Source organism: Helicoverpa zea, chromosome 1 (assembly GCF_022581195.2).
Source record: "Helicoverpa zea isolate HzStark_Cry1AcR chromosome 1, ilHelZeax1.1, whole genome shotgun sequence".
In the NCBI taxonomy this organism is placed as follows: Eukaryota; Metazoa; Arthropoda; class Insecta; order Lepidoptera; family Noctuidae; genus Helicoverpa; species Helicoverpa zea.
In genome coordinates, this window is record NC_061452.1 from 2,412,644 (window position 1) to 2,430,678 (window position 18,035).

General features: G+C 37.1%; 4 protein-coding genes across 5 annotated transcripts; 1 reads left to right on the forward strand and 3 right to left on the reverse strand.

Moving 5' to 3' along the window:
• Positions 1–1,550: 1,550 nt before the first annotated feature.
• Positions 1,551–3,609, reverse strand: LOC124631672. The gene is made up of 2 exons (XM_047166179.1): positions 3,303–3,609; positions 1,551–3,053 (listed from the first exon to the last, which is right to left on the reverse strand). Exons 1-2 carry the CDS (start codon positions 3,340–3,342, stop codon positions 2,755–2,757), a joined length of 339 nt encoding a protein of 112 aa, XP_047022135.1. The 5' UTR covers positions 3,343–3,609; the 3' UTR covers positions 1,551–2,754.
• Positions 3,610–3,794: 185 nt separating this feature from the next.
• LOC124631634 (dolichyl-diphosphooligosaccharide--protein glycosyltransferase subunit 1) lies at positions 3,795–5,544 on the forward strand. The gene has a single exon (XM_047166130.1). It carries the CDS (start codon positions 3,817–3,819, stop codon positions 5,251–5,253), a length of 1,437 nt encoding a protein of 478 aa, XP_047022086.1. The 5' UTR covers positions 3,795–3,816; the 3' UTR covers positions 5,254–5,544.
• Positions 5,545–6,356: 812 nt separating this feature from the next.
• LOC124631611 (translation initiation factor eIF-2B subunit delta) lies at positions 6,357–14,197 on the reverse strand. Of its 2 annotated transcripts, none has more exons than XM_047166110.1 (10): positions 14,013–14,197; positions 12,833–13,531; positions 12,250–12,414; positions 11,657–11,790; positions 10,187–10,286; positions 9,569–9,748; positions 8,646–8,773; positions 7,613–7,790; positions 7,045–7,225; positions 6,357–6,634 (listed from the first exon to the last, which is right to left on the reverse strand). In XM_047166110.1, the coding sequence occupies exons 2-10, from the start codon at positions 13,286–13,288 to the stop codon at positions 6,429–6,431; spliced, it is 1,728 nt and encodes a 575-aa protein (XP_047022066.1). In that variant the 5' UTR covers positions 13,289–13,531; positions 14,013–14,197; the 3' UTR covers positions 6,357–6,428. The 2 variants fall into 2 exon arrangements, with proteins under 2 accessions (XP_047022066.1, XP_047022058.1); XM_047166102.1 differs by having other exon boundaries at positions 12,674–13,531.
• Positions 14,198–14,764: 567 nt separating this feature from the next.
• LOC124631625 (N-acetylgalactosamine kinase) lies at positions 14,765–17,368 on the reverse strand. The gene has a single exon (XM_047166120.1). The coding sequence runs from the start codon at positions 16,539–16,541 to the stop codon at positions 15,072–15,074; it is 1,470 nt and encodes a 489-aa protein (XP_047022076.1). The 5' UTR covers positions 16,542–17,368; the 3' UTR covers positions 14,765–15,071.
• Positions 17,369–18,035: the final 667 nt, after the last annotated feature.

Consider the following 18,035-nt stretch of genomic DNA (forward strand, 5'->3'; position numbering starts at 1 on the left):
CTGTGAATTCATCCGTAACAATACAATACCCCTTTGTAAACGTTCGAGGAAAAATAGTCGCATCGAGATTTTTTTTATTGCTCATGTTAATCATTTGACCTCATTTTTTAGTATCAAAAAAACTGTTATTGAAGTAAGATTAAATCTGGCATTGAAGAACTGCGAGCTAGCTAGGTAGGTAAGCTTTATGGCTCATTTACCTCAGTTTTAACACGAGAGTATTCTGTTTCTGCAGTTATCTATATTTTTTTATTCCATCATCAGAATGTTTGGTCGGTCTATTTTTTTGGCGATAAAGTAATTAGTCAGCTTAGAAATTCTCGGTGATAAGTATTATATCTAGGTAGATAGCATGCGATGAAGAGCTCTTAGCTGTGTCAAAGCCACACGTGTTGATCGACCATATAGATAACGCTTGGCGCGGTAGGCCCGAGGATGGGTGACCACCTTGTTATGACGAGCGCTTCCGTGTTTCGGACGTCACGAAAAATTTGTGGGTGCCAGATGTCATTTGAACCTCTTTGCAGTCGTTACGGCTAGTTAAAAAGGGTGGAGGAGGTCACATAGGGAGTCCCTCCATGTAAAACACTGGTACCTACTCAGCTACATTCGGTTAGACTGGAAGCCGACCCTATCATAGTTGGGAAAAGCAGTTGAAGTATAGAGAATGTGCTGTTATTTACTATCGTTATGTAAAACCTTCCTACAGCAAGGTATAATCCGCATAATACTTACTCATAAAGAGATTGGTGTGTCCAAGGAACCGGCTAATCAGATTTAGCATTACTCAAATTTTATCAACAGGTGCACATGCATGTTAGCGATAAACAGATGTTCAGGTGGATCACCATTTATCTGTTTGATGAATCACCGTGATAAGTATGTAGTAGTAAACGATAGTGTTTTATTTACTCCACTACTCGCGCCTCCTCGTCTGCCATGTTTCAGTTCCATAAAAATTGGATTCTTTGTGGCGATAAAACTATTTGTTGGTGAACTCTAATTTCAGACAAAATGTGTAGAAGTACCTTTGATTGATTACCTATATAAATGTCTAGATGGGGCATCGCCCCACAATCACAACAAAGAAAATGAGGCAAAAATGTAACATTTATATAATCATAGAGAAGTACGTAATCTTTGGTCAAGTTGTCCCTGACTATTCACCGCCAAGGATTTAATGTTTTTTTTATCTTCTTACGTAGTAAACATTTCCAAAAAAGTCCATGACTGGTTCGCTTTTTTTACAAGAATTCGTTGAGTCGTTAATTCACACTTAATCTTATGACTCATGACTTTGCGATTAAGATTAGAGGAAGCAGGGTGATCAATTTTAAACACCGATTCCCCTGTAATTACCTAGTGATGGTAGATAACGCCAGTCATCAATCACCATTATATGGATGACACAATAAATCCAAGTTTGGTTACCCTAGAAAAAACGTGTTAGACTGCTATTATTTGGATAAGATAAATTCGAAATATCTACTTGATTTAAACAATGTATGTACGTCTATATTGCAGAAGGTAAATTAAATAAAACAAAGGAATATTATGTGTATATAACAATATTATTTTGAGCATTGGTTTTGAACAATATGAAACTTATTCTACATACATGTCTAGTTTGTGTACAGTCTTATGTATAGACGGGCAGACAGCATTATGTTGGATAATACTGATAAGATGTTTAATTAGGGTAAGTCGAGACAGTTTGTGACATCTAGATTATTCTAATTGTACAGCTTCATTCTCTTAATTAGTTCTTTCCATTAGATAAACAACCTTGTCACACAGTTTAATCATAATTCGAGTAAAGTTATGTTTGGTTTCATGATAACTTTGCAATACAGCAATGATTATACAATATTTTTTTACAGGAAGTAACTAAGTTTAGTCATGCTATTTGCATTCTTAGTGAAATAATCAACCTTTCTGGTTATTGTGATGATGGAAAAATGTATTATTGTTTACAACAATTCATGTGAGTAATGGTTATAAATAGCTGGGATCTTTTTAAAAGTTTTATGCTAGGTATGTAGCTTACAGAACTATTACGAGTGACAAAATAAATAAGGAAAACAATGGTGATTATGTGGTTTGTATGGCACCAGTATCTGTCTGAGGTAAACTCTGATCATAGTACATTCTTTTAATCTGCTATTAAGAATTTGTTACTTCAATTAACATATTCTGCTAAAACTATATTTAATGAACACATAAAAGTTCATTTTATATAAATATAAAATCTAAATTACTACAAAAATGTAAATGTTTTTGTCTTTATAAATTTTACTTGGTCCCAACCAGTCTTTTTACGTTCATAAAGCCATCAAATTGTGTATCAAAGCAAAAAGCACCCCAATTCATCACAAAAATACACATCATATAGGGTCCATATACAAATCATTAATGTAGGTCACAACCTTTATATTTTTATATGCTTACATAACATATCATAAAAGATATGTTTTAGACATTCTAAGGCCACATTCAGATTCACAATTTAACACAATTACCCTCATAAACAATTAGCATTGAGAATATAGGAATGTTTCAATTTATCATTCTCCTTTTCGAGAGGTTCAGTCAATACATACATAGTGTATGTTTCCTTACTAATAAAACCTAGACAGTTATATCTAACACACCACAGCAGTATAAATATCTATACTTTTGCTATTGCATACAGGTCAAATTGCATGAAATTCTTACAACTCACTAAATCTAATCACAGGGCTCTACTGAGTTAAGCTAGGCCATAGTTGGCATGCCCATTTTGTCATATTTGTTCTTAGTTGGCTGGCAGATATCATAGCAGATTGAGAAGTAGTAGAATCCCATGCCTGCCAGTATCAATGCCACTACCACAAGGACAATGCCCCAGGCTGAAATGCCCAAGCCTCTTCGAGTAGCCTGCTGGGATGGAAGCCCAGAACTGGTGCCAGCTAACGTCTTAGGGTAGCTGGAGTCACTGTAGCCCTTGTTATACTTGCCGTAACTGCCGTCTCTGTTCCGAAATGCGTCGGCCGGTGTCACCAGCAAGTTTAAAACTATAACACGAGAAATTCACATTGTAGGTACTCAGATTTTAATTAAAACCATCTTGAAAGTATATAACTCCGTGTTTAGAATTTAAGCAAATCAAGTGAATGCTCTACATTATATTTTTAATCAGTAAGAGTCGAGTTGTTGGCTAGTATGAGAAGACTAAAGAAGTTCAGTAAAACTTGAGAACTCTGGGAAACAATAACGGTAAAATGCATGTTTATCAATGAAATAAATATCATTTATCCACTTACCAAGTAGAGCAAGGCTTGTGCGAACCAATAGACTTATCATCTTTGATAACTGTGACTTCCTGCAGGGCGCACCACAAATTACCACTCTTGACTGTTCGTTTGGAATAGCTCGTTTCTAAGAACCACAGGAATTGTACCGGAACGATTAAAAATTTCACGGAAATGCACTTGTTTGTGTCACGTGAAAGTTCCTTTGAAGTATAATGTTTGGCCTACAAAATTTCAAGAATTTAAAAACTTTCGTTTTATTTTATTGTGCACAACATCGCTCATTGAAAGACAAAAAAAAGTGAAGAGTGAAGTGAAGTAAATAGTAAAATTAACTTGACTCGAATGAAGATAATAAAACAAAGTGAATGAATGAATGTATGAGAAGTTTCTGTTAGAGAAGTACCACAGCGGGAGAAAAATCGACTAAAACTGAATGTGGAGAAAAAGAACATAGTTACCATAGATCGTATGTACCATAAATACTGCGTTTCCTTTAAAATTTGATGGCGTGTACTTCCGGTTAATGCGTTGTCAAATGACAAAAATAATGATGTTACCGGCGATGGCTAAATTACGGTTCTATTGTATATTTCTTCTATATATCTTAATAAAATGTGAAAGTGCCAGCGTTGATACCATATCCAGTGATATACGATTCAAAAATGTCGACAGGACAATAGATATATCGACGCAACTCGTAAGAATTACATCGAAACTAACCTTGGAGAACACTGGGAGTACGCCGGTAAAGAATTTCTTGATAGCTGTTGAGAGTTCTGCAAAGAATAATGCAGCCTTCGCTGGCGCTAAAGACAGCAATAATAAAGATTTGCGAGTCGTCGAAACCACGGTAAAGGGTTATGAATATGCTAAGTTCTGGCGTGTTGATCTCAAGGAAGCTGTGAATCCGGGCGCGACCCCGCAGATAACTGTCACATTAGTTCTTACTAAAGCTCTGCTGCCATACCCCACAGCCATTACCCAGCAGGAAGACCAATTAGTCAAATACATCGGAAACTTGTACATATACTCGCCATACTACATCACCTCTCAGAAAACTAGCGTTATTCTGAGTTCCAAGAGCGTCGAATCATTCACGAAGGTGAAGCCGTTCACACAACAGGATGGTGGTATACAGTATGGGCCATATCCTAATGTAAAACCTTTCAGTGAGAAGGAATTAGCCATTCATTATAAAAACAATTCTCCTTTCTTGACTGTGACACGTATCGAGCGCCTTATCGAGGTGTCTCACTGGGGCAACATTGCTGTAGAGGAGGTGATTGAGATTGAGCACACTGGTGCCAAGTTGAAGGGTCCTTTCTCCCGCTATGACTACCAACAAGACCACCACAGTGGGCCTGCTAGTGTCAGGTCTTACAAGACTCTGCTGCCTGCTTCTGCCTCAGATGTGTACTACAGAGACACTAATGGCAACATCTCCACCTCTAACATGAAGGTGAAGAAAGACTCGGTGGAACTGGATCTGAGACCTAGGTACCCATTGTTTGGAGGATGGAGAACTCATTACACTTTGGGCTATAATGTCCCCAGCTATGAATACTTGTACCAATCAGGAAATGACTACTTGTTGAAGATGAGGGTTATTGATCACATCTATGATGACATGCAAGTTGATGAGGTAGTCACCAAGATCATACTGCCCGAGGGTTCAACTAGTGTTAAAGTTAACCTGCCTTATCCAGTGACTAGATTGCCTGACAGCCTGCACTACACCTACTTGGACACAAAGGGCCGCCCTGTCATTTCCTTCACTAAGAAGAACATTGTTGAGAATCACATTGAAGACTTCCAACTGCGCTACACATTCCCTCGCCTGCTCATGTTGCAGGAGCCCCTGCTTGTCGTAGGATTCCTCTACGCACTATTCCTTTGTGTAATTATCTATGTAAGATTAGATTTCTCTATTCATAAGGCTGAACACCCTCATAAAGATTAATTTTATTAATTAATACCACTAATATATTTCATTATAATATAATTATAACACATCTAGTTCTTGTGCATTTTTACGGTGTTGCAATATGTGCTGAATACAAGTGATTTTTAATTAATTATTATTGTAGTTTTATTGAAATGTTGATAATTCTTATAATTACACTTTTATGGTCTGAAATTTTCCTTTATTGGATTTTTTTTATTAATGAACACTCAACTACATGCTAATTACCATGTTAACAAGAGTTGATAACATAAACCAGCATCTACAATAAATCAAATGATAATTTTACATTCGTTTTCTTATTAAACTTGTACTCTACCATGCAAACCTTTAAGAAAAACCCTTGGGCCACGTCCACACACACGTGTCGTAGACAGCTTGCTTCGCGCCTAGCGGCTTGCATTCTGGCTAGCGGTAATTTGCGTGGAGGGTGCAACTGAAGCCATTGACATTACATAAATTATTTCCTTCTAAAACACATCGCGTCTCGTTACCCAGGACCAACACGATTGTACATAGATGCAGCGTGCAGCGCGTTCGGTGACGCTACATTTAAATTAAAGCTACTTGCTAGGCAATAAGCAAGCCGCCTGCCTATGCAGGCGTGGCAGTAACAATATTTTTTCATGTTTTTTATTTAAAAGTCCTAAAGTATTTTATAAAACTAAATAAGTTAAAATCAATTTTGTGGAGCAATTAGCTTTTGCCATAAGTAGGTCTTTGACCAATTGGCTTATTGCCAAAAATTTTACATCAAAAATTTCCTGTACACAAAAGTACTTAAAAAATAGACAGTTGTTACTTATAGATAGATTGTACACTTACGAAAACATAAGCGACAGTATTCAATAGCAGTTTGAAAATGTTTATAAAAAAAGTAGTCTGTGAGGTTAAAACAACTTTTATACTAATGTATAATATTGAGATTGAATCGTTATGTAGGTAAAACATAGATTAAATTACACATACATGTATATCATATTTTGGCAAGATTGAAACTTTAATCATTATTATGAGTATATGAGATATTTTCTGTATCTACTACATTCAGAACGATTAAACACAGAGAAAGATCAAAAAATGGTCATCAAAAATTCAAGTCAGTTCATTATGCAATTTTATTACATACATAGAAAGGTTTTACTAACATTTATTTTTAATAAATATTTTATTTACACTCCGTATTCGGATAATTTGAATCGTAGTACGACGGGGGCGCTGGTGCAGGGTAATATGGCGAGTTCGGTCACAACTGCGGTGACGAGACTGGGCGGTGTGACGTCATATGTCAGGTTGAGCGGTGTCAGGTTTGGGTTGGACCGCCAGTCCTTCAGGGGTGAGTTCTCGTCTGATTTGTCGATTAGGTCGTCGGGATCACCTGAATTGAAAGAAAATAACTATTGAACTCACGCTTACAAATATAATCTTTGGATTTTAAAGATGACTGTGATGAGCGTCTTCTAGTCACTGCCTAGCAGCGCAGTCACTGCCTAGCAGTGCAGCGCTTTCGCACTGGCCGATTTTCTGCTCGGATTTTCCGAGCGACATTGGTCGGTCCGTACGGGAGCGACAGGGTGAAAGAGTTGTTACAATGCACTAATAAGGCTATGTTGGTTCATACCTTTTTGCCAAGATGACATGGTGTTCTATACTTTATTCTCCCATGTTATCTGGCAGTAACTGGAGACCTTGTGTAAAATAGTGGACAGCGATCACTGGTTCCTATGTGGTCCTTATTTTGACAGTAGACACCCACACCTACAGGTAATCTAAAGCTACAATACATACCGATCTCATTATAAACGAATGCGTCAGTCTGCACGCGCTGCGAGAACTTGTGCGTCTCGCAGGCGACGAGCACGGGCACGTTCTGCTCGCGCGCCGCCAGCGCCACCTGCGCCGTGCCCGCCGCGCCCAGCACCGACCCGTTCACCAGCAGCCCGCCCGCGCCAAGGATCACTTTGTTGATCTAAGGGGGGTAGTAAAAGGGAGTTTAGGATTAAAAGTAGGTTTGTACTAAAATAATATTATATTCCTATTTCAATAGAGATAAGATTCTCCTTCTTTTTCGGAAGGTTGAAAATACAAATTTTCGGACAAAGTTACACAATCTTACACGCTAAATGGAAGTCATGGGTCAAAATTAGAAGACATTTAATAATATGTAGGTAAAAATCTCAAAAGGGGGAAATAATTTTTTTGTGGGACAGATATTTTTAAAATTAGAAGACTTCTTTAGACAAAAATACGTACATACTTTCAAAACCAAATAACTATGTACGATTGTTTAAAACTATGCTACCCTTCTCTTGTTTAGGCCTTTACAAGCATGTATCAACGTCATATAAAAACTTACCTTATTCATAACAAATCCAAGCGCGGTAATATCGACATAAGTGCAGGGCAGGCCGTGAGCAACCAGTCGCCGCAACATTTGCGTGGCAGATGTTTGCACGCGGTTGCCGACAACCACCGTGCGGAACTTCAGGCCCGCTGTCCACGCGTCGCGGAGAATACGCTCGATTAGTGATGAGCTGGGAAAGTTATTAATATATTAGGGTTCTGAAAGAAAAAATTAAAAGGAAGTAGATGATATTGATATTTTGCTGGAATAAAAACCTTTTGAAATAGACGAACTTTGGATGCATTTTTTTTGTGATTAGAGCTGGTGAACCAAAGGTTCTTAGACGCGTTTGATAAGAATCGGCTCAGTCTTTAGATAGAGGATATTTTATAAGAAGAGGCTCTCTAGTAGGCTCCATAGGAAGAAGTGTGTATAAACTTAGTTAGTGGAGTTAAGAATTATAGCAAATTCAATTTAGACAAAAACTGTCGCCATACGAATTTCTAATATCATACATATGTTCATGCACACAAATATTTACACTCATGCGGCATTTAATACTACACCATCTGATCATTAAAGCACAACGAACATTAAAAAAAAAACAAGTTACGACCAAATCTTAAAATACCTCTTTTCACACGAGTGGTTAACCCGAGTATGAGGGCGTGGGTTCGATTCCAGGTCAGGAAATTCCCAATGCAACATTTCTACGTTTGTATGTACTTTCTTAGTATATTTTGGACATCAAGGACAGTTTTTCGGATGGCACGTAAAACTTTAGGTCCCGGATGTCAGTGAACATCTTCGGCAGTCGTTACGGGTAGTCAGAAGTCAGTAAGTCTGACACCAGTCTAACCAAGGGTTATTGGGTTGCCCGGGTAACTGGGTTCAGGAGGTCAGGCAGGGCTGTCGCTCCTTGTAAAACATTGGTAGGTACTCAGCTGTATCCGGTTAGACTGGAAGCCGACCCCAACATAGTTGGGAAAAGGCTCGGAAAATGTTGATGAGATAGTTAATCTGTCGGCATATATAACACTCTTACCATCCATAAGTGAGAATATTGTCTCCGTCAGAGATTTTGTTGCGCACGGCAATACTAATTGCCTCGCCAGCCATTTCGATTTGTTCTCTAATGTATCTGTCTATTTCTTCTTGTAGCGTTTTCTTTGCCTGTGAGAAAAGAAAATAAAATTGTGAATTTGGACATATGACTTGGGCCCAATAACTTTGAAAGTTATGTCGGCTGAAATAAATGGGGAAAGGGGCAATAAGAATATTTATGTACTTGACTAGGCCTGTACTATGTACTGTATTTACCCACATTGGAAGGCGCAAAATTGTACTTGAATGATAATTTAACTTAGGTATTATTTTATCAAATAATATGAAATATTCAAATGATTAATTATAGAGACAAAACCGTATCAGCTTTTCAGAAGTGTCAGTGAACCTTAACTGATAATTTTATCATTTAAATAATAATGCAAGCTACATTTCACGCTACTCTCACAATTAAATATTAATTTTATTACGTACACATTTCGTCGAGTAGATGGCAATATATTACCCTTTGTGTAACTACTACCTTTCGGTACTTTTACGAACTCAAAAACCATTTAAACAGAAAACAGGCCATTACTCACATCAAACTCGTCAACGTTATTCGGCAGCTGCGTGAGATGGTATCTGAAGAACTTGACGGCGTTAGTCTGCGAGGCGGAGGGGGGGCGCATGGCCCACAGGAAGTCCAGGCTAGTCACCAAGTGAGACTCCAGACCTCGGGCTACTTATTATGGCGAGAGTGGTACCTTAACAGGGTCATCTTTACCTCGTTTGCGGCCCTGAACAGGAGGCCTCGGAGTTCACGAGTAAAAAACTAGAGGACCTAATAAGAGACCCTGTTCACTGAGTAGATGGCCCCTTTATGTCTTTTGGGTACACACTTCTAAAGGCTAAAATACTCACGTCAAACTCATCGACGTTATTGGGCAGCTGCGTGAGATGGTATCTGAAGAACTTGACGGCATTAGTCTGCGAGGCGGAGGGGGGGCGCATGGCCCACAGGAAGTCCAGGCTAGTCGCCAAGTGAGACTCCAGACCACGGGCAAACTCTGTCTTAGCTGGGAGCGTGTAGTCACGAACCATCTGGGAATTGGGAAATATTTGAGATCTTTTCTACTTTTTAGCCCTCGACGCAAAAAGAGGTTTTTTTTTATTTGTATCTATGATATACCTTATGCCTAATTATGTGCTTTAGGGAAAATCAATATTTTATTTATTTATACAAGTTTGATTTTATGGGAGTGCAGCTCCTAAAAGGGTAAACTGGTGAAACTTTATGTTCCCGCTGTAGTTCTTACAGAGGCTTTATCAAATTATTGTACAGCCGTTATTTTTATTTAATTTATGTATAAGTCAGCTCTCTAGATTTTTAACACTCATTTAGAGAAATTCTTCTAGCTAATCTTTCAAATTTGACGATAAGCAAGGTCCATGATTTTTTTAAAATCCAATGTATGTGTCTTTTATTACAGGGAAACTGCTATAAGGCAGAGCCCATCTGAATATTTTTGTACTACATACCTTTTTAAGCGCATCTAGCAAAGCTACACAGCGGGCATTTGAGCCGGATACGACACGAGATGCCAACTGTACGCCTAACTTTACAATCGCTGGGTGCAAGCTGCAATGAAAAACATAGTTTATAGATGGTGATGTGTATGCTGCATTATGTGGATTAGCTATCTAATATACATGTAGGGTTATTTATCTATATTGTTTTCTTTCTCTACAAAAGTTTTAGTTCGTAGTTTAGCTTGCCTTAACCATATATTGCCTTTAAATAATACTTAAATGCAAAAGTGAGTTTGTTGATTTGTTACAATTCCACGATTGAGTTGTTTTGCATCAGTGGTGTAGTAAAAATGATTTTACCTAAAATTATAATAAAGGCTACCTTTATAAATAAACAAACCAGCATCGACGAGTAGTCGAGGCAATAGCACTCAATGGATTTCCAAGGTTCCATAACAATTGACCTAATAGGTATTAACATAATAAATAACTGAACAACTATCGTTGTTACACTCTAAGTACCGTGAAATATTGTTTCAAAGACTATTTCTGAACAAAACGAGAATACAATATATTAATTAAGTTCTGTAATGTAAATAAATTCAATGTATAAATAGCATTTTTGTATCTTATATTTCTGCTGACATTGATGCAATCGTTTCACAGTCACAACTGATCAAATTGATTTACAATCACTAGTTTCTCTCTAGGCTTTTTTATTATCAAGCGCGTGACTCACATGCAGGCTAGGACCACATGTAAGACAATAAAAAAGATCTTTGTTTCATTTCAAATAAGATTTATTTAAGCTAAGCGTCCACTTGTCGGTATCGTACGCAACGGACGTATCGCACGCAACGGATCGTAGTATTATTTATATAGAAACTCAAACAAGTGCGTCCATCTGTCCGCATCGTACGCATCGCACATCTTGTTTGAGTTTCTATATAAATAATACTACGATCCGTTGCGTGCGTTGCGTCCGTTGCGTACGATACCGACAAGTGGACGCTTAGCTTTATAATCCAAATACTTCTGAAATCTGTGATGAAAAAGAAATACTAGACAATTTCAACCTTACTACCCTTATTTCAAGGTTTATAATTCAACAAGCCACCCACCCCAGCTTCGCACGTTATAACAATGTTTCCCCACTTTTTAATTTATTTTATTATGCATATAAACCTTCATCTTAAATTACTCTATGTTTTAAAAACAAACCGCATGAATATCGGTTGCATAGTTTTGAAGATTTAAGCGTACAAAGGGACATAGGTACAGAAAAAGCGACTTTGTTTTATACTATGTAGTGATGAGTTTTGGGTATCGGGTTGCCCGGGTAACTGGGTTGAGGAGGTCAGATAGGCAGCCGCTTCTTGTAAAGCACTGGTACTCAGCTGAATCCGGTTAGACTGGAAGCCGACCCCAACGTAGTTGGGAAAAAGGGGATGATGATGAGTGATGAGTTTTGTGACTTACTTGGAGTTGATAGCGATGGACTTGAGCGACTCTTTGTCATGCTCCTTGTATAGGTGCTGGAACCAGTTCACTCTGTTAGAACTGACTGCCTTCACTTTAGTCTTGTCTGATACCTTCTGTTTAGGCGCCTTCTCCTGGAACAAGTTGTAAAACCCAACTTCTAAAACCACTAAAAAGCAGAAAATACTTATGTCCATTGGTCTACAGTTCGGAGTCTTAACTAGGGTAATAGGGTATGCTTTTATATTTTGCCACTCACTTTAAGACTTTGGTTGTTCAAATTGACAGAGACATTGGTAATAAACATAAAAAAATACATCTATTCTAATTAGAACATCCTCTTTTAAAAAAATAAATATTATTACATATTTATTTAGTACAATATAGACTGCACATCAGTGGTAACTGTCCTTAACTCAATAGTAATAAGTACGATTTTCCTATAAAACTGTTACCACTGACCTGAAGTTGACTGTATTTGCTTAGGTCATGCAGTATGTTAAAAATTACCTTGAAAAGGTGCTAATTTTTAGCCTAATTTGAACAAATGACTTTTATACTGACTAAAATATTATTTCTTCACAGTGACTTACCTCCTTAGGTCTAGCATTTTCTTTTTCAGGGGCAGCCTTAACCTCAACCTTGGGTTTGGCTGCAGCAGCTTTGTCTAACGCGGCCTGTTTAGCTGCCCTTTGAGCTTCTTGCTTCGCGCGCCTTTCCGCCTTCAACTCTGACTTACTTTTGTTGCTTTCTTCTGCCTAAATAACACATATTTCTATAGTTTCATTACTAATCTTATAAGTGTAATGAACTGGAGCTGATAAAGAAAGGTCAAAAGACAGAAAACATCTAATATCAATATAAACACCAATAAAAAGTTTTGAAAAAATATATTGACAGGCGCTAAGTTGAATTTATCAAGCACAATTGCCAATACATGCAGAGTTGACATAGCACCTCTTACCTCAATACCTATTCAATTGAATTAAAAAGGTTTTAGTTATTTAATAACCTTACCTTTTTGCCGCTCAAATCCATAACCTTATTAGTGACCTCCTTCATGTCCTTGGCTACATTAGCTATATCTCTTAAAGTTTCCACTACATCCTTCACAGTCATATCTTCATTGACTGGCTTAGGGACCTCCGTTGCATCTTTATTGACTGGCTTAGGTACCTCTTTGACAGTTGTATCTTTGTTGACTGGTTTCGGAACTTCCTTAACAGCCGGTTTGTCTGCAAGTCCATCTCCTTCCGCTGCACCCTTCTTCTTAGCTTGCTTTGCAGCCTTCTTAGCGGCTCTTTCTGCTTTAATTTGTTCTTTATTCTTATCACCAGCATCTGTTATACTAGTGTCTAGTTTAACAGCTTTATCAACTTCATCTTTACCTTTCAGTGAATTTGTTTTAGGTTCTACTTTTGAAGGTCCTTGTTCGACCTTTGATTTGTTTACTGTTGGAGCTGTTTCTTTAACATCAGCATTTTGTACTGGTCTAAGATCAGCGTTTTGTGCTGGAGTTTGTTCTTTAGATTCACTTTGTGCTGGGTCCTTAAGTTTTCCTTTTTTAGCTTGCTTCTTTGCCTGCCTAGCGGCCATTACTTCATCTCTAGACTTGCTATCGTTGGAAGACATTGCTGTATTTTCTTCTTCTTCTTTATAAACGTTTGGTTCGTTTTCTAGGCTCTCTTGCGCATCTCCTAGGTCAGGGTTTCTGCTGTGCACAATGTTTCTGATGGCCTCTCTAGTGAGGAGTGGGACGGCTGATTCAGCTTTCTTAATGGACGCAGCAGCTCTTTTGGCTTTGGCCTGTGAAATTTTCTGTTTGTTTCGTTGGAATTGTCTTTTGGAGCGTATAGCTCCTTTTTGGTAACTCCTCTGTAAAATATAATGAATAATACCCACTAATGTCAACGTCTAACACACAACAGAATTTATTTAAATATTTGGAACTACATAAGCAGTCAAGACATGGATGCAAAAATAAAAATAAACCTTTTAAGATTTAACAATCATCGGTTTAACAACTACTAACATACTAATAACCTTGCAAATTAAATTAGAATTGCACTATAATTTTTTATCTTGACATTCAATCTTATTTACAAAGTCTGAAAGGCGTTGCATCAACAAATACTTACGACTTCGTACATAACCTCAAAATAACAAAATGACACCTCATAGGCATAACGACAAGTACGAAATTCCGTATACCTGATATAATACCAATACCATGGCTGCTTATCCTTAGTAAGCTATAAAATGCGTTTAAATTTACATAGTACTGTTAATATTCATAAAATGGATAAGAGGAATTGAAGTTGACAACTATTTGTTCAGGACAAAATATAATACTTACGTTTGATCGTTTTTATGGAACTGGGATGCCAATAAGGACGTCTGAAGTCTCAGTATTTATCTTGCAGAACAACTTATTTTTATTCCAATCCTTTTCTAAATCAAAACAAGCTGATGAAATCGTTTGCCATAAAAATATATATTTCCTGACACTTTACTGGCTGACCATTGACAGACGACAGTTTAGATTGACACTTTGACAGCAAGATATTGATCGAACAGAAATGTGCATTTAAAATTGAGCAATGATTGCAAGTGTATTTTTCTTTATGAATTATTTGTATATTTGTATTATGTTTTCAGCTAATATCAATAATTTCACAACTTTTGAATTATTTGAATTCCTCAACAGCAATTTATGTGATATTTACGGTATGTAAGATTTCGGATATCAGTTGTGAAGTCATAACTGGGTTGAGGAGGTCAGACAGGCAGTCGCTTCTTGTAAAGCACTTTTACTCAGCTGAATCCAGTTAGACTGGAAGCTGACCCCAACATAGTTGGGAAAAAGGCTCGGAGGATGATGAGTTGTTAAGTCATTAATTAAATTGGAGTTAACGTAACTTGCTTCGTAAAGGCTACGAATTAATGTACGAGTTTCAAACATTTTGTTTTTTTTGTTTTAATATTTTAGGCAAAAAGAGAAAGTGGGTTTAATATTCTTATTTGAATTAATATTTCTTTTAAAAAGTCAAGATAAAGGCACCTATAATAACCGTTCTCGTACTTCACTTGTTAAGTGAAACAAATAAAAAAAAGATTACAAAATGGTTTATTTTAAATAGATTACAATAAATTAGATACTTACTATAACTAAAAATGACACTAATAATGCACATAAATTGCTTAAAAGTGCTTTAAAGCACTGTATAATTATATATTTATGTTAACAAGTTAATCATAATAGTAGCTTTACAAGACATCGGTCTGATATAGGTGGTAAGTGGTTCATTTGGTGGGGTTTACTACTATTATATCTAGGTTATGACTACTATATAATAATAAGTTACTTTTAAATATTACATAATTATTTTCTATATGAATATTTCGACATACGATGTTATTTTTCTACGTAAATTTCAGCACCGTGATTCGGAGTAGTGGCAAACACATAAGAAGCAGCTTTATTTCTATCTATGTTACAATGTTTTACGTAAAACTTATCAATTAACATATCGATATATTTTGCGACTTTCTCTTTCGGACACAAAGCTATAATACATCCGCCCCAACCGGCTCCGGTCAAACGAGAATGAATATTCATTTCTTTTGACAAGGTGACTAGACGATCTAAGTTTTCATGGGAACACTCGTAGAGATCTCTTAGACTCTCATGACTACTGGACATTAGTTCTCCAAGAACGCGTATTATTTCATCACAATCGCCATTATCGGACACAATAGCACCGTTTCCGTTCACACCATTCAAGCCGTTGCCATTTGACGCTGATAGCGAACAATGTTTACGAAAATCTTCCACACGCTTAGCTTCTTCGTAAACGTGCAGCGCTCGTTGTTTCAGTTTGAACTCAGTTAAATGCTTCGTGTTTGGCGTAAAGAACAACTGTTCCAATTCTTCTGCATTTACGTTCAAGATATCACATACCTCTTCTTTCGTATAAATATCTTTGGGCAAATACTTGTGAACGAGGTTCACCATCTCTTCTAGAGTGTTATCAAGTTTATTTTGTACTTGACTAAAAGTAATAATTTTCTTATCAGTAACTGCACCTGCACACGTAGCTATAATTTTAGCTGCCAGCCTACATTCAATCACCCTTCGGTTGTAATAATTCGTGGCTGCTTTGTTGGCCTCAGCCAAGCTATGAGCTACGACAAACGCTGCATTTTCGGGTAGAGCTACGGGGGTAGCCTTTAAGGGTTGCCACGTTATGTATTGGGCGCAGTTTTTCTCTGCCAAAAACGCTATCGCCTGATCCATCCCACCTCCTTGGGTTCCTATATATCTTTCGCACTTTGCACATAGCGAGGCAATTTCAGTTTTGCTCAGCGGAACATTTTGAGCATAAAGCAGAGCCAGACATGCGGCGCTCACTAAGGCTGAGGAACTGGACAAACCGGACGCTGGAGGAACTATTCCATCCACACAAAGCTGCAGTCCATTGGTAATTTTGTCTCCTAAAAATTCTAAAGCACCTTTGACCCCACAGAGCACATAATTATACCAAAACGGTTTTCCATTCGGGTCTGCAACAATATCTATATCTTCACACGATTTTATCTCTGTATTATAATTGGCATATTTATTATTTATATTCCGCACATGAAGCTCCGGCTTGTTTAATATCGCAGCAGCTATGAGTATATCCTGTTCAAGCGCCATGGGCAACACTGGGTATCCGCAATAGTCTATGTGCTCTCCAATCAGATTTACGCGGCCCGGCACTCTGACAAAAAACAATGGTTCACAACCAAATTCTTGAGTAAAGTGTTGTTTTAAACGTTTTATTCTTTCATTGTCTGGGATGCCTGTTACAGGCACTTCGTCACTTGTAACGTTGGCACTCATATTCGATTAGTATTGTTACGTGTAGTATGTAAACAAAAGCAACGCACAAACACGGCCGGACCGCGCCACTGAAAACTTATGACTGAACGATGTTCTTATCATCAACTACATGCCTACTACATTATTGTGTAAATACCAATTCGCTTCACTTTAACTGTATGAAATGACTGATATCGTGTTTATTCCATTGTTCACAACAAACATTAATGATACGTAGATGTTTTAACACTTCAACAGATATGAGAGTACGTATGAAGTCACTCGATTTATGTTTGTTACTGAAAAATACGTGGTCAATTAAATATAATATAAAACTTTCGTGCGTTAACTGACTTTGGGGAAATATTATAAAAATATAACCTCCAATGCGCTATCACTTATTGTAGAGTTGGAATGACGTAGCGAACATCTGCAATGCATGCGGATTTACCTTTGACTCAAAAACAACGTAAGCGCGCGTATTGATCGATGTTAGTAAGCACCGTTAGGAAAACAGGTTTCTTAAGTTTCGAGAGGAATCAACGGCTCTTTTTTTTCGAGTTCAATGAAATTTTGAGATGCAGACAGATTTTTTCTACCCTACACATGAGTAGAAGCTAGGTTGACCCACATTTTATTTGATGTAATAATTTCATTAAGTGAAGAATGAATCTAAGTGGGCAGGCCCACCTACGTTCTTCATAAAAATATCAAATGACTTTCAATATCGTGCGTTAAGTTTTAACAATATCTATTGGATTGGAATGTAGTTAAATTATATCTTATCAATCAATTAATCTACTTGTGACATCGTTTATTTTTATAACAACAACAATGGCCCCATTTCATTTAATTTTAAGACATTAATGTTTTTCCAAGCAAAAATAGTAAATAATGTGTAATAAATATTATCTATAGCTTGCTGTTAATAATAATACTCTGTACCTAATCATGTCTGCATGTGTATCTATTGCATTATGAACTACAATGTAAAGTCTAAGCTTTAATCAAACTACACATATTCAATCATTTTCGCTTAGTTATAGACTTCAAAGCACAGATTAACATATGTAGAAAGCTATTCAAGGTCTATTAATTAAAACGGCGTTAAGATGCCTCAACGGTGTTTACATATACGTGGATAAGGATACTGGCTTAGCTGAAACTATTAACTTGTATTAACCATTATAGGTACGGCGCATTAAGCATACACTCAACCTCTTTGATAGCAGAAATCGCCAGCTCCATTCCGGTGAACTTGAGATCCTAGATTAAATACTTATCTTATAGAGATATTTAGGTATTTTTTAAGAATTATGCACAATAGCCAATGGGTTATCAGGTCACCTCATTGTATAGAACTACATTAGGTATTGGAGTTATTTTTGGGTACTTTAGCTCCCAGTTCGCTCCATTGATGTTATGAACTTAGGAACTTTTCCCTATGTGCTTGACTAGTGTCAGAATTTTTAATTCTTAATGAACATTGCTGAAATAAATTAACCCATTCGATAA

Bases quoted from the DNA above. Each gene is read 5' to 3' on its own strand.
- LOC124631625 (XM_047166120.1), bottom strand. From the start codon at position 16,541: ATGAGTGCCAACGTTACAAGTGACGAAGTGCCTGTAACAGGCATCCCA.
- LOC124631611 (XM_047166102.1), bottom strand. From the start codon at position 13,288: ATGTCTTCCAACGATAGCAAGTCTAGAGATGAAGTAATGGCCGCTAGG. The intron at 11,791-12,249 runs GTAAGTCACTGT...AACTTGTTCCAG, and splicing joins AAAATGCTAGACCTAAGGAG to GAGAAGGCGCCTAAACAGAA. The intron at 7,226-7,612 runs GTAAGTTTTTAT...TACCCCCCTTAG, and splicing joins TTGGATTTGTTATGAATAAG to ATCAACAAAGTGATCCTTGG.
- LOC124631672 (XM_047166179.1), bottom strand. From the start codon at position 3,342: ATGATAAGTCTATTGGTTCGCACAAGCCTTGCTCTACTTG. The intron at 3,054-3,302 runs GTAAGTGGATAA...CTCGTGTTATAG, and splicing joins CACAAGCCTTGCTCTACTTG to TTTTAAACTTGCTGGTGACA.
- LOC124631634 (XM_047166130.1), top strand. From the start codon at position 3,817: ATGCGTTGTCAAATGACAAAAATAATGATGTTACCGGCGATGGCTAAA.